Source organism: Amblyomma americanum, chromosome 4 (assembly GCF_052857255.1).
Source record: "Amblyomma americanum isolate KBUSLIRL-KWMA chromosome 4, ASM5285725v1, whole genome shotgun sequence".
NCBI lineage: Eukaryota > Metazoa > Arthropoda > Arachnida > Ixodida > Ixodidae > Amblyomma > Amblyomma americanum.
In genome coordinates this window covers 72,026,201-72,052,252 of record NC_135500.1, presented here as the reverse complement: position 1 = coordinate 72,052,252, position 26,052 = coordinate 72,026,201, and the positions used below count along the sequence as shown (strand labels likewise).

Sequence of the window (26,052 nt, the reverse complement as noted above, 5' to 3'; positions counted from 1 at the left end):
ACCTCTACCCACAATATTGGACCGTGACGTCAGCATTTGCACTCGGCAGGTGGTTGTTTCTGCAATGCTATTGTAGACGGCGCTACGAGTCTCAATGCGAGTTGAGCTGTTTTCTAGTTGCAGCCACAGATGGCACTATGATTTCAGGGTGGTGGGAGACTCTCTGAAATCTCGAAACGTGATGAGTGGTTGCGGCCACAGATGGCACTGTGATCAAGGGCGGTAGCAGACCACACGAAATTTCGAAAAGTGGTGATTAAGAGCTCACGCTCCTAAAAAAAATTCGCTGAAAAACGCAAGCTAACTTGGCACAAATCCCTCGTGCGCGCCGTTCTTGAATACGCGTTAGCTGTCGGCCTCCCACACTGTTCCTCTTTTAATGACACAATGAATTTTATTCAGAATGAGACAGATTTATTTATCATTGTCACGATTCTAACGTTTAACCTTTGCTACAAGCTGAGGGATTCTCGCTGAAAGTATTCATGTATAGGCGCGTGTGTGGCTGCATTATCATGTTGCGTAAGTTCGACCACCAATCAGCACCAATTCCAAACCGTATCACATTCATTTCTCATTCCTCTCGTGGAACACGACGTGCCAATCGTTTGAACGGTGCGCTGTTTCGGTCTATTTTAAAAAGTTTTATGGTTGCTTTTTTCCTTTGTCTACTGAAATCGGAATCTTCTTTTAGGGTCCTTTAACTAATTTTTCCACTGTATGGTTTACCACATCACTGCCATTTAAATTAGCATCTAACGCCTTGTTCTTTGCATTACCCTTTGAGACTACTCCTAGGCTCTCTCTTACCAAAGGAGGGAATCATATCAGCTGGGTAGCCTGCTTCATAGAACCTTGCGAGCTTCTGTCGCAACTCATCTCCCAGAGCTTTCACGAACGACTCGCACGGTTGAGTGATGCTGGTTACTCAGCAGAGATCTGTGTTCCTGTCGCTGAAGGCTTACTGAAGAAGCGCCAGTAAGATCAACTACCGTCTGTGCCTTCAGAAAGAAAGAAAGACAAAATTGCCGTCATTCCTTACATTTATCGCCTGTCCCACAATGTCAAGAAAGGTGGGACGAAAAAAAATGTTCGCGTGGTTTTTTCAGCCCTTGAAAAATAATGTGCGCTATCCAAAAAAATTTAGCCCCCTGCCGATAAACGTTCTTCAAAGCCGCAATGCGCCATTAATCACAGGAAAACATTCGTGAAAAGTACTGAAGGCATTGTTTATAAAATGCCACTTACTTGTGGCAGCGTTATGTTGGCCAATCCGGTCGTTGCTTGAATGAGAGACTTCGTGATCACAAAAACAACTTGAGAACATTTACTGTCATTAATCTGGCTCTGCACTGTAGGGAGTGTGGTTGCGTGCCATTTTTGGATAAGCGCTCGACTGTGGCCAGACGCTGTGATCAGTTAACACGTCATATTATTGAAGCAGCGCGTATCGTTGCTTTGGAAGGTAACTGTGTCAGCAAGCCGTCTATCTAAATGCCCAAAATTGAGCTAGTCTTCTTAAACAATCGCTGATTCGTACATGTCCGTAGTACCTCGTTCACCTGATTGTCATTAAAAGCAAGCATGCGAATGCTTGCTTTTACGCGTCACATTCGTCTTTGTCGCCTACAGCCTTCTGTCAGTCGGAAGTTAGCGCCTATGTGCGTCTTTCTTTCTTCGTTGTCCCGTTTTGCGCTACACTCGCATACCATGGTTCAGCTTATGTCTTTCACTCTAGCACGAAAAAGCAAAAACCAGGGTACAGCATTCAAATAGCGACTTAGGGAGTAATAACAGTACTGCGCTAAATTGCGCCTCTATGACCTACAGTCCCCACAGTCATACATTGGGTTAGGTTGAGTTAAGTTAAAGATCCTTTATTGGGTAAGCAGCACGCATGACAATGGGAGGGGTAAAAAGGAGTAGACAGTCTGCTATTTTCACAGTAGCGGGGTCCCTTCACATTGCTCTGATCAGGCCACTAAGGGAGCCATTATCTTGCAAAAACCATTTCGACATCAGAATCAGTAGCTGTATTTCAAGCGGTATGAATGGATGTAGGAATGCTCGGTGGAGAAGCCAGGGCACTCCCTCAGGAGATGGGAGTTAGCATCGCGCAGTGAGCGCACGGGATAATTTCCTGTTTGTAGAGACACCAACCAGCGGAATACATGGCGAATAAGCAGTATGTGCGAGGAGCTTATTTTAAAAAACAAATCTCCTGACATCGGGCGAAAGGAGTCTTGCGCGTAAAAAGCGAGGCGGGCGCGGCCGCCTGCATTCGACGCTGACTGAGGCTGCGAAGACAGGTACGTGTGTCGTGCATCAGGGCATGAGAAGGGTTGAATTGCCCGCCCAAGGTCAAGTAAGGATAAGGCAATGGGGGTGGGGATGTCAGCGTAGACATCCCACCCGCCGAAGCAGCCGCACCGTGCGGTGCCGCATTGTTCCCTGACTTGTCCTTTTGACCTGGAGTCCATTCAATGATGATGGTTTCAATCGCTGGGTGGCTGTGGCAGTTGCGTCTTCCGAACATGGACTAGTAATTTCTGTGCAGGCTTCATGGGAATCGGTGAGGGTACGGATAGATTCAGTACCTCTGCGAGGCACCCCCGACAAGGCTCCCCCCATCGGGAGTTCCGCATGAAGAGGTGTACCCTGATGTAGGCGCCAGGCATAAAATATTGAGAAGGAAGGGTTCTGTTTACATATCCAGGCCACAGAGGCAAAGTCATTCGCAATTGCAGTGTCAGTATATGTCATTTGTATCCGGAAGCCGCTGTCGTAGGTGATGGGCAGCGAGGAGTTCCCAAGGCGTGCCAAACTCATGGTGTATACGCCCGCGATGGAGGTGTGTGACCATTGGCTTCTCGCAAGGTGGAAGGGTGGAAGGGAAGCGTATCGAACCAGGGTGTCGTCATTGCGCTGTTGATTTCAAGCCAGTAGATGCCGCCCTTGGAGCGTGTTTTCTTCCCTTACTCGATGACCCGTCGGAAATTGTGTAACAATGACAGCGAGTGGAGGAAGAACGCCCAGACGATTAAGTTCGCTTATAGAAGTGTGCTTGGGCAGACCTGTAATAGTGCGTAGCGGTACGCGATGAAGGCGCTCAAGGTCAGTCAAGTCGGTCTTGGATAGCTGGAGCACGGATGTGTCATACAAGATTGTGATCACCACTGCTTCTAGGGGCAGCGCTATGCAGGCCGGCTGTCGCGGACCATAGTGCCGGTTGGGGAGGCAACGAATAGTGAGCAAGTAATGGCGGCCAAAAGTGTTGTAGCTGACAGACCCATTTTTGAGGACTGTTGCAGCTAGCCATGAGCACGCAAAAGATGTGGATTGGCCCATTTGCAGGGGATGGTGTTTTCTCCGATATAAATATGGATCTGCATATGGGGAGTTTGGTTTGTGTTTTCGATCTATTCTGATCAGTTATGCTTTATTTGTGGCGATTTTCAGGCCACATTCAGTCGCGGTGCCTTAAAGATAAGAATGGTCGCCTGGAGTTCAGTCTGCATAGAATATATGTAAATGTAATCATCTGCCTCAGCCGAAACAGTAATATCTGCATACATAACAAATCGGGAAGTTGTGTCACGTTCAGGGTCCTCAGCTACGCGTGTCATGGCCAAATTAAAGAGCATGTATCCCAGAATGAAGCCTTGGGGCCGCCCCTACCATTAATTTTTCTCACTATCGCTCACCCTTTCTTTCCCTCTCCCTCTCCTTTTATTCCCGCTAGTCGAAGCTCAGGTGCTTCAGGTTCTGATGGAAGATGCCGTGGCTGGAAACATCTTTTTCTTTCATTGTTATTGTATTAATAAATAGCCTCTAATGACGGAGCACACTCTTGTGCAAGTTTGGGTTCTGGAGTCCATCCGGGAGCCCCACCGTGCAGCTGAAGGGGTCTAGAGGCTAATAAATTCCGGATCCGAAGTTGGACTCGATGTCTAGGAAAACATTTGACGAGTTCTTGCAGGATGGTCTGGTTGCGAATATTATCAAATACGGCACAACTGTCGCTGGAAAGCAGTTCGTTGACTGAAGTCTGCGGCGCAGCTGCCATTAATGACGATTGTGAAGTTAACAGTGACCTAATTCATTCATTTATTCATTCATCTTTATTTGAAATCTTTACAGAGGTCTGGAGCACAGACAAAAAGCTGAAGAAGACAGCTTGACGGGATCTGTGCCCCTTAAGAATTTATGTTCGTACGGACATGCATAAATGATAGTTGGAAACGTCTGTTGCAAATATATAAGTCAGAACATAAAGAGTCATGACGGAAAACTAAATGAAGAATTCTCTTATTAATATGTGAGCACAATCAATTCACAATATACTAGTAAAAATACATTCTACGGAGTTACTACGGAATTACCAATACAACCCCAAATTTTCTTCTTTTAACCTCCAGTACGACAAAATGTTGTACGTACAGGTACAGTCGTGCTATAGGCGGCAAAACAAACTGCCACCCTCCCTGAAACTTCCCAACCATGCATCATAGCAAGCAGGTGGCGCTCGATTTTGTACACCCAATGAACGCGAGTCTCGACACGAGTACATGGTCTGGTGGCGCCTGCATGCAGTGCGCCACGGATTGGAACATTGAGCGGCTCTATTACTTTCGTCCCAGTTAGTACTTACATGCAGGCGATTAAAGCCAAATAATATGCCGTAGCTATTGTTAGCCTATTTATAAAGTTTGGAGTGTCATGAAAAATGCGACAGTTTTCTAGGAAGAGTGTGCAGTATAAATAGCCTCACACCTACCTGAAGGATTTTTCCGCATTTTTAAAGTGTGTTTTAACAAATGCGTTTACTGTGTGAAATAGTTTTAGCTCTAGTTATCCTCAATGTAGATGCACAAAACAGTCCCTATACTTTACTTAAAATTTCATGAATTTTTATTTTCTTTTCGGCGGTAATACACAACATAGCTCATAGTGTTCAGTTGTGCTTCACTTACCTTTGTGGCTTCTGTCAACTAAAATTTAATAGTGGGCTTGCTGCAGATATTCACGTCTGTTTTTGACAATAAGGCAGCAAATTAATCATTGTAATCTGCTCAAGCGAAGCTGTACGGCTACAAAGGAAAGCTATACAGCTTCCACATAAACATCGTATTGCCGTTGATATTAAACTTCGTCGCTTATTAGAAACTGACTCCACCTTGGGGAATTCCCCTAAACATGTGACACACTCTTCACGTTTCGAGTTACTGGTGAATTTGCTCTCGCCTATCTTGTGCTAGCTGTCTCGCTTTGCTCAGTTGGTAAAACGACTGCTACAGTAAAGAGGCGGTGTCTGGCTCGAACCCCAGAGACGGAAGAATTTTTCTTTCACTACGAAGTCTATGTGGAAAGTGTGTAGCTTACTTTTTCAGCCGTATGGCTGCGGTTCTGTGTATGTCAGTGAGCAATTTGCTCAGTTTTTCTAATTTACTCCATCTTGAGAGATTCCCCTAGACACCAGACAATTCACATTTTTTGTAATTTTTTTTCGGAACCACAAGATACTTTTGCGATTTACAGACGATGCAGTTTTGTAGCAAAATTCACTTCCTAGCAACATTTTCACACACAAAACGTTCATAGTGTTTCTTTCCACATATCCAAGATTTCCCACATATGCATATTTAGATCGCTTCTATTACCTTCTTCTAGAAAACAGAATGTGCCGGCCCACTGGCTGAATGAGAGTAAGTGGAACTGAAAGAGCCGCTGTCAACGCAGAGCTAGAGTAAGTGGAACTGAAAGAGCCGCCGGGTTGACTCCTTTATGTTGGTCAGCTGGACACATGTGTGGTGGTCAGCAATGCTCCGTTCCCAGAGTTAACATTCATATTGAGAGACTAAGACTCTAACAATCCCGGGCGAATTTTTAACCGCAGATCTGCTAAACCTCTCAAAAGTAACGTGTTAACCGCAAACAGAAATATGATGAGACTCTTACACAAAAATTTTTTTTTCAATCTATATTTTTGTCTTTGGCACTTGTAGTCGCTACCAATTGGGACAGTTTATGAAGACAGGATGGCACAGCACGCGTCCTGTCTTCAGTGTTACTTCTCTGCACCATGTTTTTTGCGAGACTTTTTCATGATTCGAATATGAGCTGACTAGCAAAAACACAAATTTTTATCACAAGACGCGCTCGTGGAACTGTATTTTCTTACAATACCTGGAGAATCCTCGAGTCGACGTGGCTATGCTTACTCTTATTCATAAATAAAACACCATCATAAAATACCACACGGCAACGTGCTCGTGTGCTCATATAAAGACTTTTTTATTTGCTTCGCTTCAAGACCATCCGGATCGTGAGGCTGTTTCGGACCGGCTGTTTGAGAATATACTGTTAGTTATACCGGATAAGTAAAAAAGTAGATACTAAGAGGGGACCGCAAGACGAGTTTTGTCTAATAAAAACTTTTAGCACTTTTTGCTTGTGTTGTTGCCTTCCCGCAGATAATGAAGAATGTCTGACTTCCTTCATCTGTTAAATATAGTAGTGCGTAAATAACTGTTCCCTTTTCCGAACCGCAAGGAGCATCGGAATTGGAGCACAGGACAAAGGCAGAGGGGACCGGTAAGTACTGTAGTAACAAATGAAGAGCACAATAACCTCTTTCTTGATGAAGCTACATAGCCAAGAGCTAGGAGATCGGTGCGGATGAAGAATATCACCCTTTTTAAGAAATTTAATTGGTTGCTTATGTAAGCGATACTTTCAACACCGCCATGGATTCACTCATTTGAGAACGAAACAAGCTGCGCGAAAACCGCCTCATAAAAAATCCGTGCGGCGTATTTAGTCAAACCTCTTCGAATGCAGTAAACGATAATGTCGTGTTGCGGTGATGGCTGACCGTCAGTCAGGAAGACAGCGAAAATGGCTTTCTAAAGACACTGTTTATTGGGCTGACTTGCACCCACAAAGAACTAAATGACTCGGCGGTGGCGTTAGCAGCAAGCGTGCGCGGCGCTCGTCCGGCAGAATGCCTGCCCCTCACGGCCGCGCGATAATTAATTTAAAGCTGCAAAAATGTAGAAGCAGTCGAGCCTGGCTGCGACCTGTTGAGATAAGTTCGGTCCCCTCCCGCCTTACAAAGAAAATGACAAAGCCGAGCGCCGGTGGATTTCATCGTAAAAAACATTACAGAAATTCGTGGCATTACTTCCCTCTCAAAAATCATCGGCTACATGCTTGGCAACAAAGATAAAGAAACACATAAACACTGAGAATGAAAACGCAATGGTCCATCAGCGTCCTTAATAAGGCTTGAGGCGGACAACATGCACAACTTGGCACGAAGGGCGCCCCTTAGGTGCTTCATTTGCATCCGCGTCGTTCTCTTAGTCAGGTACTCCAAACCGACGAAGAATGTTGTACGGGTCGATGTAGCAGCGCACAAGCTTATTGCTGGGTTGGCGGCGGCGATTGAGCATCCGTACGCATACATACTCTCCAGGCTTGTATTTCGTGTAGCGTAGGATGCAGGTGCGCTGCTGGTCTTTGGCCCGTAGCCAGGCTAGTCGTCGGGTTTTCTCTTCACTGATGTCTTATGGGCAACGATTGTTATCATTGCATTGACCTTGGTTAATGCTTTTTTGTAGTGGACGAGCATGAACGGTGTCATCTGGGTGGTCTCCTGAACAGCGGTTCCGCATGCGAAGTCGAAGCAACAGAAGATGGCATCCCAGGTATAATGTTCGGCGCCCACGTGCATGGCTAGTATCAAAATCATGGTACGGGCTAGTCGGTGGTAAACGTTAAGTAAACTTATTGCAGCTAAAAAAAATTGGGACAGAAGAGGAAAACACAAACAACAGGACTGGCGCTGACTAGCGACTGAAATTTTGTTGAAAACGGCAAAGCTTTATATAAAAACAGGGCATCACATTGCCAGATAGATAATTAATCAGTAAAGATTGTCTCACCAGCATCAAACATAATGGAACAATTTATCCCTGAATACGTGAACAAACGCAGAGCCCGCAAATCACGGGAAGGCATGTACAACTACATAAAAAGCGGATGACTCGTGAAAAACAACCGAACAAGAAGTAATATCATATCAAAAGCTTAGTCAAGGAAAAAGGTCAGATCATAAAAACAAAGAAACCGAACCCCAGTAACACAAACAATAACAGAGGAAGTCATCAAGCGTAGCAAAAGCAGTGTCAAACGAGTGAAAGGAACGTGACGAACGTGTTCAGTTATGTGGTTTATTTTCTCATCATTGTAGAAGGCGCACAGGATATTCCGGACATTGTAAGCCTTGTCGAGCTAAAATTCAGTGGCCGTGCTTTTTACTTTTGACCCAGTGTGGAACAACCACTTCCAGTTCGTAGATATATGCATCTATTTTTCAGAACGCATCTGTTGGGTGTACAAACTTTGATCAAGAAAAGCCCCCCTTCATTAAGATAGCGCTCATTCAAACCTTATCAAACGGTTCGATCGTTTGTAATAGCCTACAGTCAGCTTTGACAAAAAGCTGTGGGAATTGTGCAAATGAAAGCTATGAGGGCCAGGTGAGACGCTTGAGCGGCGCATGATATCCTGCAAATGTAATTTCCAGTGTATCAGAACCGGAGTTCCCGGGTTCGAACCCGACCGCGGCGACTGCGTTTTTATGGAGGAAAAACGCTAAGGCGCCCGTGTGCTGTGCGATGTCAGTGCACGTTAAAGATCCCCAGGTGGTCCAAATTATTCCGAAGCCCTCCACTACGGCACCTATTCCTTTCTTCTTTCACTCCCTCCTTTATCCCTTACCTTACGGCGCGGTTCAGGTGTCCAACGATATATGAGACAGATACTGCGCCATTTCCTTTCCCCAAAAAACCAATTATTATTATTATTATTATCGGAAGGCATTCTGCAAAAGCTCAAGCCCAAGAAGCAGCGTGTTATTCAGCAAGATAAGAATCCTATGCCTATTTTTTCGTACAACCGTAAGCCCTCGCACAATCTGAATAAGCAAGCCAGCAGGTACAAGAATAATCTAGTGTTTTCTGCGCCGTGCAAGCTGGCTACCATCTGCAGCGTGATGACCAAGAAAAAAAGAGCGTGAAGATCGCGGAATCAAACATGCGATGCAATTCATAAAATGTACTACGGGAGATCTGTATGAAATTCCGCTTCCATGTGCTAGTTCTTAAATGGGGCAGACAGGTAGATGCGCAAATGCACGTTTAACGGAACATGGACGGTGTGTGAAGCGTAACGCGGGTGGACATCTGGCAGACCACTGCAAGAAAGGCAGGAAATGCTATTGCGAGTAAGACTGCGGATCGGACTGCGACTTCAAGTGTTAGCCTTTATTTGGGAAGTCCGAAATAAGTACCAGAGCGAGAGACCAACGCCAGAGGGAGGTGATGGAGGCCTGGCTAATATCCAGGGAAGGTGACTGGTGCGTAAGAAACCCTCGATTGCCTTACCGAAGAAAGAATTTGAGTGTTTGGACAGGAAGAAAGGCTAGCCCCACTTCTCTTATTTTATGGTTCCTTTCACTGGTTGCCTTGTTTTTACTTCCCGCTTCCTTTCACACTGCTTTTTCCACGTTTTTTACTTCTTCTGTTGTTGCTGGGGCTGTTTTCGGGTGTTCTTTTGTGTGTTTGCTTTTACTCGTTTGACACTGCTCTTGCTACGCTTAAAGACTTCCTCCGTTGTTGTTGCTGCTGGAGTACCGTTCCTTTCTTGTTATGATTTGACTTTTTTCCTTTGTTCAGCTTTTCCTACGATACGACTGCTGTGTTTTTCGCGAACCATCAGCTTTTTGAGGAGCTGCACATGCCTTCCCGTGATTTTCGGGCTGTGCGTTTGTTCACGCCTTATGTGACAAATATTTTCAGTGGGTACGATGCTGGTTATGCAATCTTGGTCGATTCATTATCTACTTGGTCATGTGATGCCCTGTTTGTATTTAAATCCCTGCAGTTTTCAATAAAATATCAGTCGTTAGTCAGCGCCAGTCCTGTTGTTTGTGTTTTCCTCTTCTGCTCCTTTTTTTTGCGCTGCACTACTTTTACTGAATATGTTAGCGATGGTTTTGTTCAGACGCTTCACAAGTCAGTTGTTCAGCGCGCGGAATGTTGTCGTTCATAGGCAGCTTGTGTGGATAGTTCAGAATGGCTTCAGTTCAGTTCAGTTTATTTTCCTTAAAGACCCCTGATTTCAGGGGTATTACACAAGGGGTAGGTACAAGATTTAGATTAACATTAGTTCAAGTAATGTTCAAGTTCAAGCACACATATATATATATATACACATACATAGTATACATATTCAAGTATATTCACACATGTATCTACACATATCAAAGCCTATATATGTAGACCAACATACACGTATGAAAAATACAAACAACACATATAAGGAAAATCATGTACAATGTAATTGGAGATGGTCAGTAACATGTTGTAAAAATACGGATGGGCAGATTATGTCGACAATGGCAGCGGGGAGGCCGTTCTAGTCTGTCGCCATGCGAAGAAAAAAGGGGGCTAAAAATGTTGTTCGTGAGCGTAGTCGGGTAAGGTGAAATCTTTTCCCCTATCCTTGATAAGAACTTCTGTGGCGCCGTTGCGCAAAAGGATCTCCACGACAAAACATGTTGCTACCGCCACCACAGCAGCACTAGGCAGGTTTTTTCTATGGATTGACCGGTCGAGAAGTTGGCTGCCACAATGATCCACTTGTTTCCGAGGTTGATTGTGGGAAGAGGCCATTCCAATCTGTTGAAACGGCTTGATGGATGGTGGTACGGGCCTCAACTGTCCAGCAGAACTGATCAGTGGCGTCTTTCCGCGTTGACTCTTACGGCATGTTTTGATGTACGGTGCGACGTCGGGAGACAGTCGTGGCATCTTCAATGTGTCTAGTATGTGGTTGAACTCGAGCTGGTCGGATGTCGATTCGTGGTGCGAATTTGCAGGATTTCTAAAAAGCTGCTCAGAGCGACGGGAAGGTACACGGTCTTCTAAGTCGGCAAAGCTCTTCTTGAAGATGCACTTTAGAGACAAAAATGAACCACGCTTGAACGCTGATAAAAGGGTGAAGAAGCCTGCCTTCCAGATATTGAACAAGACGCTGTAGGTAGGGGCCTCAGCGCTGGTAGTGTGCAAACTCACTGGTGGTTGTCGGCTATAAAGAGGTGTTGTCATCGTGTTTTTCCAGCGGCTCTTCGACAGTTGCTAGAGAGAGGCAGTCCACATCGGTGTGCTTGTTGGTTTGGTTGGTTTATGGGGGTTTAATGTCCCGAAGCGACTCAGGCTATGAGAGACGCCGTAGTGACGGACTTCAGAAATTGCGACAACCGGGGGTTCTTTAACGTGCACCGACATCGCACAGTACACGGGCCTGTAGAATTTCGCCTCCATCGAAATTCAACCGCCGCGTCCGGGATCGAACCCGCGTCTTTCGTACCAGCAGCCGAGCGCCATAACCACTCAGCCACCACGGCGGCTCGGTGTGCTTGCGTCCAGCTTTATAGACGACAGTGATGTCGAACTGCTGGGAATGAATGCTCCATCGAGTGAGGTGTCAGGAGGAATTCTTCAAATTGGCAAGCCAGCACAGTGCGTGTTGACCGCTCACCATTTTTAACGGCCGTCCGTTCATGCAGGGGCGGAATTTCGACGCAGCCCAGATGAGGGCGCCCTGCTCGGTCTCAGTTGTCGAATAGTTAGTGGCGGCTTTCTCCAGGTAACGCTTATCATGCGCAATTACTTTCTTCATTTTGTCGCTTTTCTGAACCAGGACATCACTTGGCCAACATTGCTTGCATCGGACCAAATACCAGTCTCACCATTTTCATGAAAGTAGACGTGGACAGGAATGGTCTGTAAACTACGCGAGATTCCTTGAAGGGTTAATTTCGCTTTGATTCTAGCATAAACGGCACTTATGTCTTTGTGAATATGTCAGATTCAGCGACGCGCCGAAAATTGACAAATCATCGGTATTACGCGCACAGTAAAAGTAATCTCTGCATTTCTTTTTTTTTACCACTGGGAGAAACCGTCCAACGGCAGTTGTTTTCTTCGCGTCTAGGCCTACTCAACCCTCGCTATAATGTGGCCTATAAAGCAGCGGGGTTCACAGGAGGAGTGTCACTTCTCTGCATGCAAGGTTAGTCTGGACGGATTAATTTTCTCCAGCACTGATGAAAGCCTTTTTAAGCGACGACAACGAGTACCTCTAAAAATTGTTGACAAATGTGTCTCCTCGGGCCTAGAGCGCCGTCTCCATTACTTGCTAAATGTAGGTGCTGTGCAGAATAGACCGAGTGGCATCACTTTGAACTAAAAGTGGTTATCTGGAGTGCTGAAAGTGACAATCTTCAGATCTCTTTCATTGACTTCAATATTCCAGTAGCTGCTCTTCAAATCCATCGATCAGAAATATTTGGAGCTGCAGAGCCGGTCCTGTGTGTCGTCTACGCGGGAAAGGGGGTTGACGTCCTTCTAATGTTGTTCAAGCGGCGCTTATTTACTCAGAACGTGAATGCAGTGTCTTTCTATCACACCATACCAAGAGCTGCCGTTTTGAAGTTCGTCGATTCCTAGATGACATCGTCGCGAAGCATTAAATCAATTTGATACCAAGAGGAGCCGCGTTCTCGCGGCGATGCAAAGTGTGGGGCTTGGCGGAGAGGTCGGGTGTGCTCGTCTGCTGCAATGCAGTGCTTGCCAATCGCTATTTATACGACTTTTGATAACGACAAAAAGTACTCTTGAAAGTCTCTTGAAAGAAGGCTGTGTATTTTATTTTTCGTGTTTCAGACAGCGCTGAGTTGCTGGGGAAGGTGGGCGAGCTATCGCGGGCGACAAAACTGCTAAATGATCAAACAGGGCGTAGGAGTCTCGAACGTCGGATAGTTTGTATAAGAAAGCAGTCATGGTGATTTTGTTAAGGTGTATTTATTCTTCGCTCAAGTTAGCCACGACCACTTTGGCTTGCAGATTCCGGAAATAGGCGGTTCCTCTTGCCACGCCTAGTCCTTCATCTAGACGCATGTCTATGTTACACTCAGTAATGGCTTCGATGATCTCAGTTTCTGTTAACATGTTCTCGGTTTCCGTTTAACAATACACATGAGCGCAGAGGGGCGCTCACTTTTTCATCCAGGACACACAAGCCAAAGTGATCCTCCAGGGTTGCAATGCAAGCACTGGCTTCGTAGGTCAAAAGCATTATGTGCTTGAACCGCACGTGGATGACTGCCTGTTCTTTATACTTGAGTTTCATGCCCAAGGTCACATCGCGGGATCATTCTTATAGAACTACAAAGGTAGCAGAATAGGTATGCCTGTTGACGACAAATCTTGCTGTGCGCAGTCTCGATGGTGTAATAAGAGGGCCTCCTGCTGTGAGGATTTATGGGCCATCCCGAACGGTCGTGACTTTTCCCTGTAGCGGAGCGAATGTTTCCTCCATCCCCGAATAGTCGGCTCATGTGTCGAATCAAACGGTAACCTTGCAGTTGTTAATCATCATCATCATTATCATAATAAGCCTGACTACTTCCACTGCAGGGCTAAGGCCTCGCCCATGTCTTTGCAATTAACCCTCTTCTTTTGCATATGCGCCCACCGTACGCCCGCAACCTTCTGAATCTCTTCTGCCCACCTAACTTTCTGCCGCCTCCTGCTTTGCTTAAATTCCGTTGGAATCGACTCCTTTACCATTAAAGACCTGCGGCTAGCCCGCCTTCGCATTACATGCCCCGCCCGAGCTCATTTCGTCCTCTTTATTACGACTAGGAAGTCATTAACTCGCGTTTGTTCCCTCACCTACTTTGCCCGCTTCCGGTCTCAGTGTTACACTATCAATCCTAATTCCATACCTCGCTGCGTTGTCCTTACCTAAAGCTAAACCCTTTCCGTTAGCCTCCATGTTTCTTCCCCGTAGGTGAGTGCCGGTAAGATGCAGCTGTCGTATACTTTTCTCTGATGGATGAAGGCAGACTGCCATACATAATATGAAAGAACCTGCTATATGCGCCTCACCCCATTCTTATTCGTCTAGTTATTTTCCTATCATCATCCGGATCAGCGCTCACTACTTTCCATGTATTCGTTTTCCACTTCCAGCACCTCGCTACCAACTGTTGAACAATAATTTGGTTTTCTGCATTCTAATTTTTCGATCCACTGTTCTTCTCTGCCTGTATAACTCATTGATCACGCTTTACAGTTTATCTCCTGAGTGACTAAACAAGGCAATATCATCAGTGAATCGCAGATTATTTAAGTATTCTATATTAACTCTTATCCCCAGCTGTTCCAAGTTCAAGTTTCCAAATATCTCTTGGAAATAGGCAGTGAATAAAATTGGCGAGATCGTGCCTCCCTGTCTGATGCCCCAGGTTATTGAAATTTTATTGATGGTTTTATGGACGACAATGGTAGCTATGCAGTTGCTACAGCTACCTTCTAGTATTTTCACACAAGAATCTTCTACACCCTGATTGCACCATGGCTGCATGACTACGGAGCTTTCCACTGCGTCAAAACCTTTCTCGCAATCCATGAAAGCTACATTAAGGGATTCGTATATTTTGTACATTTCCTGATTGATTGTGTGAGTATGATCTATTCTCAAATATCCGTTACGAAAGCATGGCTGGTCATTTGGTTGACTGAAGTCTAAGGTTACCCGGACTCTATTAGCAATTACCTTAATTATTGCCTTGTAAAGAACAAGCAGTAAGCTGATCAGTTAGTAATTTTTCAAGTGCTTGGCATCTGATTTCTTACGAATTAAGATAATGCTTTGCTGGCGACAGAAGCTGGCCAGTCTGGGCGCGGCGGAGGAGTAGCGCCTCTACCGTTCGGAAAGTTCTAGGTGGGCGGCGGCATAAATGCTCAGGGTTCGCCACGTGCTGGAGGATGCGGTGGCGATAGCATTGTGCGTGATGCCATGTCTCGGCCCTCATACCCGCACTCATACCCGACCCCTCAATGCCCGGCATGCCCGGCCAGAGGCACGGCCGAACACCTTTTGTGGCGCTGCCCTGCTTTTGACGTGGTGCGGGAGCGAGCACTTCAGTCCCTTGGCGGGCACCGACCTGGCACCTTGCAGGAATGGGTCGATCCACCATTTAACATCGGATCATCGGACGCACTCCGGCTCTGGCGGGCTTTTCTCCTATACTTCAAGGAAGAAGAAGGGCCTGGCCGTTTCTTCGCAGACTCGACCGCAGGACCACCCCACATAGAAGAAGTGGAGACCTGCCCTTCTTCCCCTCCCCCAACTCCACCCCCATGAAGCCCCTCATTTCCGCCGCAAAGCTAGGCCTATTTTATGCAGAAATAAAGACGTATAAAAAAAAGATAATGCTAGCGTTCTCTCAGGCTTCTGTTACGGAAGAGGTCGTAAGCCATTGCTTATACAGGGTAGCTAGTTTTCTAGGAAAATTTTCCCTCCACCCCTTAAGATATCTGCTACTGCCTGATCCAGACCAGCGGCTTTCCTCCTTTACATTGCTCCTACGACATTTTTACTTCCTCTTTCGCTACTGGCGGGATGTGCCGTTGCTATGCGCTTCACCCTCTTTCTTTTCTTTTCTGATTACATTGGCCACTGTCTAGATATTTGTAGCAATCTTCGGCTGTATTGACTATCGCATCTATATTGCTAATGGCATTGCTCTGCCTGTCACTTAACGCGTACATCTGGTCTTCACCTATGCCTAGTTTCCTCTTTGCCGCTTTTAAAGTACTTCCGTTCTTAAGAGCATGATAGATTCTCTCTATATTAAGCTATCTTATGTTGGCTACCTTGCCATTATTTATTACCTTTGATAGCACTGCTAGTTCTAGGCTCCATTAAGGGTTAGAGGTTTTCATGCTTTGGCGTTTCTTAAGCGGATGTTTCGTTTCCTGAGATAGCTTGCGGTACTCTGTCGAACCGTCCTGCGGCGCGCTACGTAATGATAGCAGTGAGATCATTTTTCACTGTTTGAACTTCAAGACAGCCTTCTTCCGTTAAAGCAAAATATTTGTTCTGTAGCGAAATCATCACTTTATTTTCCGTCTCACCGCTAACTGATTAATGGGATGCCGCTTCAATAGTTTCCACCGTTCCTTTTTTGAAATCTGTAGCTAATACTAGATCTCCTCATTCTGTGGTCGCTACATCGCACCTTCCCGACTAACTCCACAGCTTGCGGAATGCCAAGGTGTGCGCATAGTATGAAGTTTATTTCATTTCTAGTATCACCATAGGGCTCTTCCAGGCCCACTTCCTGTTCTCTAGTTTGCAGAAGAAGGTATTCATGATCTGCAAATTACTTCTATCTGCGAACCGTACTAATAGGTCTCCAATGCTATTCCTAGAACCTACCTCATTTTATTCAACCGCCTGGCCAACATCCTCCTTCTGACCGACCTTCGCATTGAAGTCGCCCACCAGTACAGTGTACTTTGTTCACTGCCGATTAAACGTCTTCATAGCAGCTTTCTCTGATCTCGTCATCATAGCTGGATGTAGGCGTACAGGTCTGCACCACCTTCAGCTTGTATCTTCCTTTGAACCCAATTACAATAGCTGTCACCCTCTCGCTAATACTGTAAATCACCACTATGTATCCAATTATATCCTGATTGGTGAGGAACGCCACACATAGTTCTCGTCTATGTGCTAATATGCGATAGTGCAATGTGCCCGCCCTTTATTACTGCGTACGCCTGACATGCCCTAACTTCACTAAGCCCTATCAAATAGCATTTAATGCGCGCTAGTTTCTCGAACACCACTTATAGGCTAGCCTCACTGGATAATGTGCTAGCGTTTAACGTTTAAAGGTTCAGATTCCAATGGCGGCCGGTGCGGAGTCAGATATTCTTAGCATCCTCCACTACATCACAGGTCTGACCGCCGCCTTGGTCAGTTGCTCCGCAGCCCCTGAGGACTGACGGCCGAGAGTTAATTGGTTTGTTCGCAGAAGGCTGTGGCCAAGTACTACACCAGAGTGGCCAAATCATGCGATGATGAGGGAGTACGTTGCCGCTTCTGGTCACCGAGGTCAGGGCGCAATCCAGGTATGATTATGCAATTCTATCGACACGCGGAGCTTTTTTGTTTCAGACCCGATAGAGAATATAGCGGAGCCGGGATTTGAACCCCGGTTTTGGTGCACGCGAGGTGGATGCTCTACCTATACGCCATCGCTGTTTAGACCTGTGGATAGCCAGTTCTAATCGAATCTCCTTCCTCTTGCGTTTCACGTCGTTCTTGGCGCCCAGACCGATCTTCGTCGGTTATGTGAAACATAGCTAGTCCTCGACGGCTAGGCTTTTCTGGAGGGCGTTATCATTCTAAGTCGGGTCTTGTCGTGGTAGAGGTGGTTGCCTACGGCATCTGCATACTGGGGGCACCGTCTGCATGCGGTGTGGTCGGTGGAAGATCTTTGGCGTTCCACCCGCGAACAATTTGACCTCCTGGCAATTTGAGTCGATTTTTTACCTTCCTACAGGCACTTTCGAATATCTTACGAAGCAAAAAGCGCGCATCTTTTTGGGAGGAGACATGAAAATTAACAAGCTTGTACCTACTCCTGACCAGAAAGAACTGAGCCCTAACTTTGCTACCTATGGCCTATCCAATGCTATATCTCACCCTGCGCAGATCACAGAACAAAGTTCGGCATTATAATACGCATTTAATACTAACGTTAACCTAGACACTATATTTGTTGAAACTATCCGTATGGGTATTAGTGATCATCAAGAATTTTTTTTAACTGTAGACAAGCCGTTTTCGTTGAAGTGAAATAAATTGCAGCCCATTTATGTTCTGGTTATTACGTCATCTCGTCTTGAAATATTCCACCACGAAGTTCGAAAACAACAATCGGACGCTGTCTATGAATACCGTGATAGTAACACTCCGTCTTATAACTTTATAAGTATATTTCGAAGATATACACGAACATTTACCGGTATTTCAAGTAAAAAAAGCGAAGAAAAGCAGAGAAACCCAGGTTAACGCGCGAACATCTGAAAATGGCAAAGCATAAGAATTTTTTACTCGCAAAATTTTTAAACAATAAAAATTTAAGCACGGTTGTAGAATTTAGGGCCTACCTAAATAAATTTACGTGTACGCTTAGACAAGGTAAGCATTCTTGCTTAATAACTATGCCCATAACGAATACATGTGGCGACCAGCTAGAGTTTGGCCCAAGTGAAACTCCTTAGTGCGCCCCGGCACTCATTAAAACATTTGCTCATGTAGCGCCGAAGAGCTCTTTTTCCTCGTTCCTTAATTGACCAATGGTCAATTAAGGAACGAGGAAAAAGCGCTCTTCGGCGCTACATGAGCAAATGTTTTAATCGCTTTTTTATTTAGCGACCAAAAGATAAAAATTTGATGGCAGTACAATTACAACTACGCTCAGTGCGAGAGTGGAAACACTACCATGCAATCACTGTTCCTAGACCCTAGTGAATCAGATGAATTCTCTTCCATAAATAACATGACGAATAGCAAATCTCAAGACATAAATAGTATGCAGATATTAACCATGAGGTACGTTATTGATATATTGCGCCCGATTATTGCCTATATTCATAGTTTGGTTTTGTCCACAAGAGCGTTTCCTACAGAAAGCATACCGCTCGAGTAATGCTCATTTTTTGAAAAGGTGTTAAAAACATATTCACTAACTGCCGACCAATTTTCATACTACCCGTGTTTTCTAAATGCACCGAGAAAATATTTACAACCTTTCATGCTATTTAGACGATAGTGATTTTTTTCTAGATTTCCAACGTGAATTTAGAAGGAAAAGTTGTACGGAAACACTTCTCACTCAAGAATAAATTATTATTTAAGCCATTCACTGAAAAGCTCATCATGGGTACTCACATTGAAGTCACTAACGCCATTGACCTCATAATATTCTTCTTTTTAAGGCAGACAAGTACGGCGTCCGGGGCATAGCACTAACCATATTACTATCTTATCTATCTCACAGAACCAAATATGTAGGTACAAAAAGGAATTTCTTCTACCTTGCACAAAACACCTGCAGTGCCCCAAGAAAGCATTCTTGGGCCAATAAATTTTATGTTATAAAATTATTTTCCACAGTGCGAGTAACGCCCAGGTTGTGTCATTTGCCGATCACACTTCTTTGTCACGGGTTTCTGAAGCCTATGTTAAACGGGAGAAAAGCGATGCACTTAATGAATTGCATTCATGTGCAGATGCAAAACGCCTGCGCATCAATCCAACAAAATAAACATTCTGTTATTTACCTCCCTAAGAGAAAGAGAACAAGTACAGCTATTAAAAAGATTACCGACAGCGATTTTCAAGCTCTATTAGTTCGCTATTAAATAAATAGCGAACTAATAGAGCTTGAAAATCGCTGTCAGTAATCTTTTCGACCTATTAAACTTGGAATGCACACATAGAACAGATTTTTTCGAATGTCTCCTCAGCGGTTCATAAATTACCTAGCTTTAGGCACATTTTTTTTCAGTAAGAGTAAAGATGTTGGTTTACAACGCGTTAGTACTGTCTCATATCCAATACTGCAGCATAGTTAAGGAGACAAGAGGGATAACGAATATTTGTAGAATAAATTCCCTGCAGAAAAAATCTGTCCGATCCGGAGTGAGTGCGCCTTTACTTTTCTCTACAAGAAATATATTTTTAAAATTCGATATCCTTCCAATATTCGCATTACAATTTTGAACGGTTTTATTTTCTTATAAATACCTTTCAGAACACCGTGATAATCTCCTAATTGTACTCGACCAACTTAGAGAACACATGAGCTGCCATAACAAAAGACACCAAGTCCCAATACCAAGATCTTACTGTGTGAATCATTGCTTAAGTAACAACCTTCTAGTCTTGCTGAACAAATTAAGCGCCGACAAATTTTTTATCCCCCCCAATCCGAGACACGAAACGCGTGATTACTACCAATACAATTTCTGTCCTTGAAAAAAAATGTACACTTTTCGAATTGTTTTATCGCGCGCAGCTTATATATGACTTTCTGTGGGCATTTGCTTTTGCAAGAAGGCGCGGGTCAAAACCCTCCCTTTTGTTCTATACTGCCGCTATCTTATGGAGTCGGGACCTGCAGTCAGGTTGTTACCACAAATATTTGTCCTGACTCTGTTTTGTAAGAAACGAGATAAAATTTGAAATTGACTTGGCATCCAATGGTTGCTGGTTTATTTTCTCTACGCACGCAGGGACATCGGCCTCTAGCGGTCACTGTGTAGCTGCGACGTGCCGGTGGAAACCGCGGAGATTACGGGAATATAGACCTTGATGGTAGGTTCTCTGTGCAGACGGCATGATGGAAGTATTCCTCGGCTGTGGTCGCTGACCGCGCTGTGGTGAGTCGTAGGCAAAACTTCAAAGCCCATTCTTCTATATGGACCGTCCCACTTTTTGCCCGCGCTAACCGCCGTTAAAGCATTGTAGGCGGCATTTATCATGGTTCCTCCTTAAGCTTGGTTTGCTAAGTGGCGCTAGCTGAAAACTGGGAGGGCAGCTGACTGGGTTTGTTGCAGTAGCACATGCGTCCCTATAAGCGGGCTATCAGGGCGCCATTGAATGCGTACGGCGACGGCGTAATTCATGGCCTGGGATTCTGTGATCATGGGCGTCTCTTGAGGGATGCCCAGTGCGTGTTGAGGGATGCACAGTACTTATTCACGTCCGACATCCATGAGTGACGCCACCTGAGGCTGCATTAGAGATGGCAGCAGCGGCCTAAGCAGCGGCCTAACATGAGTGGGAGGAACGCCGGAAGCAGTTTTCAGTTCGGTTGCAACTATGAGTGACGGCAGCGTGTCACTGCGTTGCAGTTGCTGCATTCAACGTTTATCGGCGCTATTGCGCTTTGCCGAGAAACAGAAGACAGCAGAAGATAAACTCAGCCACATATTTAGTTGCGCAACAGATGCAACAGTAAAGTCGTAGTCGGAAGCTCTTTCGATCAACCAACGCACTTCAATGAACCAAAACAGTTTTTCACGCGCTCTTTATTCACGACTTAAAAAAGAAAATATTGTACGTAAATATGCACGACTTTACAGTGAGTGATCACGGCCTTTGCAGACGCCGATCGTTAATGATAAATAAGAGACAACTATCTTATCGCAACAGGCCGTTTTAGATTTGACTTGAGAGGATAGAGGAGCGGCGAGGAAAATATTTTAGCGTGTCCGCCATGAACATTGTGCCCTCCCTGCCGTGCTGAACCATCGAGGTTTTTTGGCGACTTGCCGTCTGCATCGTCGTTAAAAGTAAGTTGCTAGTTGCAACGGATCGTTGGGCTGACGGTAATTGCCATTTCTCGTTCATTATATTCAGGCACTGCATGAACCGCGCGAAGCCGCCTTTAGGCTTTTAATTTCTTTACAGGAAATAAATAAAAATGAAGGAATAAAAAAAACTTGCTGCGTTTTTCTTCATGCATGCGCCATGGCCAGAAGCACCCGCATGCCCATTAACAGCTGAAAGCCAACTTGCTAGCTAACTCACGCGCTAACAGCAGGGCCTCAGCACCGAGACTATAAAGAAATGTAAGGGGCACCAAAAAATCACATCTGGCATATGAAAGGCATCGCTGTTGTGGCGGGTCGCATGCGACTTAGCGTCCGTGCACACGTAGACCGGGGTCACGCTGCCAGACATTACTCACCATCATAATGCAGGACGCTTCAACAAACACCGAATATAAAGATTGTAATAGCGAATGGACATTCGCACACGCTAAACTCGAGCATTTACCAGAAAATTAAGCTCAATGTTGCATCATTCAACGTACGCAATCACAGGTGCGATTATAACTTCGTTGATAGTGACGCCATTTTTTTTTGCATGAAGTGGATAATTTCTGTAACGATTCAGTGCTCGCCTAGCCTAATAGCTACAAACTTTTCCAAAAAAAACAAAAATAAGCCAATTTTATAGTGAATCCATTTCGCTTCAACCTGATCAGCTGAAGCGAAAGCCCCGTGCTCATTTTACAGCCAGTTGAGGTGTCTAAGGCAGTAACTCCGACGAGTTCACTCTGAAGCGAGAGGCTCTACTTCAGAGGGCGCCGCCATGTTGCCTTTTACATAATTCTGTCATTGAGCATCTGCTATGAAGCGCGTGTGTTGTCACCTCCTGGTTTCTTTCACAGTTTTCAATGCATTCGAGCCGCCACAGCGTTTTTCGGCGTTTCCAACAGTCACGTGTGGCCGATTATGACAGTTTTGTTCATCATATAAACTCGAAACACGGGCCCTGGTGTGGACCGTTGTATGATCGGGCTCAGGCGTCGATGGTAGTTTCTGTGATAAACTCTTTTAAATGATTTCATCTATGTTTCGGATGGGTTGCGAAAAAGACCAGGAAACGGTCGCCACTTGGCGCCTCGCAACAATAGCTTTACTTTCTTTCCAAATGCCTAGCCTTCCATGTTGGCACAGATCTACATTCCCGAAGCACACTCGACTGTTAGGGACGCCGTAGCTGCGGGCTCAGAAATAATAAAGGCCGCCATGATTGCTTGATTGTGCACTAAAGTGGCACAGCACGGTGGCGTGGTTTTCTTTGCTCCGGCCGTCGCCGGGATTCAATCCCGTTCCTTTTGTGCAGCCGTCGATCATTAAAAAGGAAATGTAAATAAAATATTTCCGTGTTTCACCATTAAGAATTCTATCATCCTACAACCTATGTTTCTAAGAAATAAAGAATCCACTGAAGTTATCGGCACCATACGTGGGCCACTACAAAGTGTGTGTCGAGGTTTTGCAGTTTTATGATTGACCACTCCTTGCTCAGGGCTACCAAATACGCAATTCATCAATCGTAGTCAGTCGACGAGAAGACTATGGCGTTTGCCAGTTTCCTGCGCCTTTGAACTGGCAGTTGATGCCAGTAGTGTTTGTGTACTACACGACATATGTGGCATGTAAAACCCTGGCCGTTTATTTCCGCTCACATCCACTCCCCGAAAATAATAAATATTGAGAATAATTATACTTACTCCTATATATATGACGATACCTGGATGTATAGTACTAAGATCACCTCTATCTGGCTTAAGTTCTTCGGAGTAAGGCATGATTTTCGTTTCTTGCACTATTGCTCTTGCACTCATCTCTAGGCAAAAATCTAACTTCAGCCAATAGACCCCTAAAGCCTGAGTAAAGGGAGCAACGCAGCTTCCACTTTGCCTGCTTAAGCCCAACGGGTAGCTAGCAAAGCATTTCAACAGATATCCTATATTGTGTCAGCGTTCAGAATGAACCAGCAGTTAGTGACGAGCGGCTTGAGCTCGTTTGTATGCGGCAACAATGGGAAAGCTGTGCTTGGCCATTCATACGCTTTGGAACAGGGAAAGTTATACTCTGGCAGAGTAATTTAACAAAAATGTTCGTGGTTCATAAACAATAGAGAACTCTGCGTATGCCGATTTCTTGTGAGGAGTATCACGATTGCATCATCAGTAAATACCGTAAAGCAAATATCGTCCACAAGGAGGGAGGCTCAATGCAGCATATTTTCCAAAACACACCCAACAATTCTCGACAAACGCAGTTTGAGTAGGAAACCATTTATTAGCACAATTTTATCCTGTAAAGTGTAATGTTACTATTACTGTTAAAATATTTGCACATCACCCGATGGTAGTCTTACATTTTCTCTATAAGCATTTTTTGCTATCGTAAAAAGCGCTCTTGAATGGTTTTTTGTGGCGGTCATAACTGTTAGATGCCATCGATGGACAAAAAATTAAAAAAAATATTTTGCCACATATGAGAAAATTGAGCCATTATTTTCAATATTTCTATGACAGTACAATACAACTTCTCAATTTAAAAAAAAATTTTGTCGGAGATGTAGACATGTGTTTGTTTCTTACTAGTGGCCCTATGTCTTTATTTTCACGCAAAGTTGAACACACGAGACGCTTTTTTTACCCTTCCTTTACAAACAGGCACACCTTTTCGTAGCCTTTAGCACTTAGACGGAAAAGGAATACCATATCATTTACGTTTACAATGCCTACTGGCCACGAGAAATATCAATCACACTGTTTTTGCTCACCTTAATTCAAGTTTCAATCTTTCATTTTGCTTTTTGTGAGGAAGAGAAAGCACTGAAAGCAGTGACAACGGCTAGATGCAGGTGCTGCCTTTTCAGAACTTGGCAGTCACATCACAGATGCATATAAGGTACAAATGTTTCACAGTTCAAAATTAAAATAGAAAAAGAAATGAAAGCGTGACCATTACAAACTTGGTTCAGCAGTCATTGAGCACACAGCAAGTACTCAACATGAAAACGAATGGACTTCAGTAATCAGTAGGCACCGAAAGGAATAGCATAACAAAATGACTAAAGTGTGATGCTCGCATTGCATAGGCAAACATCTTAGAGAGAGGGCAGGGAAATGGACTTCCTGACAGCAGAACAGTGAAGAATTGAGGGGGAATTCTCAAGGTGCTAAGACAACATATCGACAGTAGGATTTGTCTTCGTCGGGCAACGCGTTCATCATTATTGTCATCATCAGCCACGCTACGCCCACTGCAGGAGCAGGACAAAGGCCTCCCTCAACTCTCTCCAATTAACCTCTACTTTGAGAGCTGTGGCCACATGATCCCTGCAAACTCCTTAATCTGAACCGGCCACCTTTCTGGAACCCCTGCCACGCTCGCCTTTTTTGGAATCCAGTCTTTTACCTTTAAGGACCATCGGTTATATTGCGTTCTCATTACGTGACCTGCCGAACTTCCATTCATTCCTCTTCATTACTACTAGGATTCGGTGAACCCCCGATTGTCCCGTGACCCACTGGGCCCTCTTCTTGTCTCCTAATGTTACACCAAACAGTTTCCATAACTCTTTGTGCTGTCCTCATTTTAAGGTGCACCATTTTCGCTACCTTCGACGTTTCAGCGCCATAGCTGAATACCGGTAAAGACAGCTGTCATGTACATTGTTCTTCTGCAATATACCATACACAAGCTCTTAAAACCTCTAACAGTCATAAGCAATTCCGATGGCCTCATCCTACATCTGTGAAAAATATATTTCAATTACGATGAGTGCTTAATTGACACCTAGGCACCGTGACGCTTGGCAGTGGTATGTTGCTGAGGATATCCAGCGCATACGTCAAAAATAACGAGAAGCGAGGCGATGTGCCGTGCTTCCTCAAATTGTATCCCATCTTTGTGCATCCTTCCGCGTCCAATATGATGCGATGTTATCCCGTATCAGGCTTCGAGGAAGCTTGAATTTATCAGCCAGCCATGGTAGTATTTTCAAAAATTGTTGAATACATCAAGCATGAACTGCACAGCAAGATTAACTGTTACTATGGGCATTCTGTGTAAATACTGTGCTAGTGCTTGGTTTGGGCAAATTCCCGCTTGACTGATCCCATCGCTGAAGAAAAGCATTTCCTTTTGGTCAGAACTTACTCTTAAATAAAATATATGTTAGTCTTGCTAGCTGTGCTGCACACACAGCAGCTTTAAAGCATTTGTAATGTTCCCGCTTGTAAGACTCTCGAACCAGATTGTCGTATTTGTAGCCCTTACTCCTAATGAAGAGTACATAATCTTGCAGAGCGCTGTATGGAGTACTAGGGCGCGCACGCATTTCTAAACCAAATGATGATGAAGTGGGAGCTTCCAAAAGGAGCGGGAAACATGTAAAATTGAGAATTGGTCACGCCGGATAGATTCTAGTTCGTTGTAGCATCTGTAAGTGTGCACGTTTCAGCAGGCGCTCAAGTTTTTGGATCAATGCACTCCACGAGAATGCCACATTTTTTTCTTTAAGTGACAAGAGGGCTTACCCTTGCAGTAGGCTTCTCCACTTATAAGATGTTGTTTGTCTTTCCGACGCGCAGGAGCCTTTTCCGCAGGTGTTCTCGTAACGTCAGGGGAGCGCAATGCATTGCTTGAATCAAAGGAACTACATCTTCAAAAGAACCAACTGCTATCCCAGCTTCGCGCTATTTCGATCTTCAAAGAGGCGCCTAAATTCTTGTACGGC

General features: G+C 44.8%; 1 protein-coding gene across 1 annotated transcript in view; it reads right to left on the bottom strand.

The window, feature by feature from the left end:
- Window positions 1-23,215, bottom strand: part of LOC144129565 (uncharacterized) — a 649,728-nt gene extending 626,513 nt beyond the window's left edge. The window contains exon 1 of the mRNA XM_077663707.1: window positions 23,027-23,215. Coding sequence (XP_077519833.1) covers window positions 23,027-23,140 — 114 coding nt within the window. The 5' untranslated portion in view covers window positions 23,141-23,215. The remainder of the gene's footprint in view (window positions 1-23,026) is intronic.
- Between the last annotated feature and the right edge of the window lie 2,837 nt (window positions 23,216-26,052).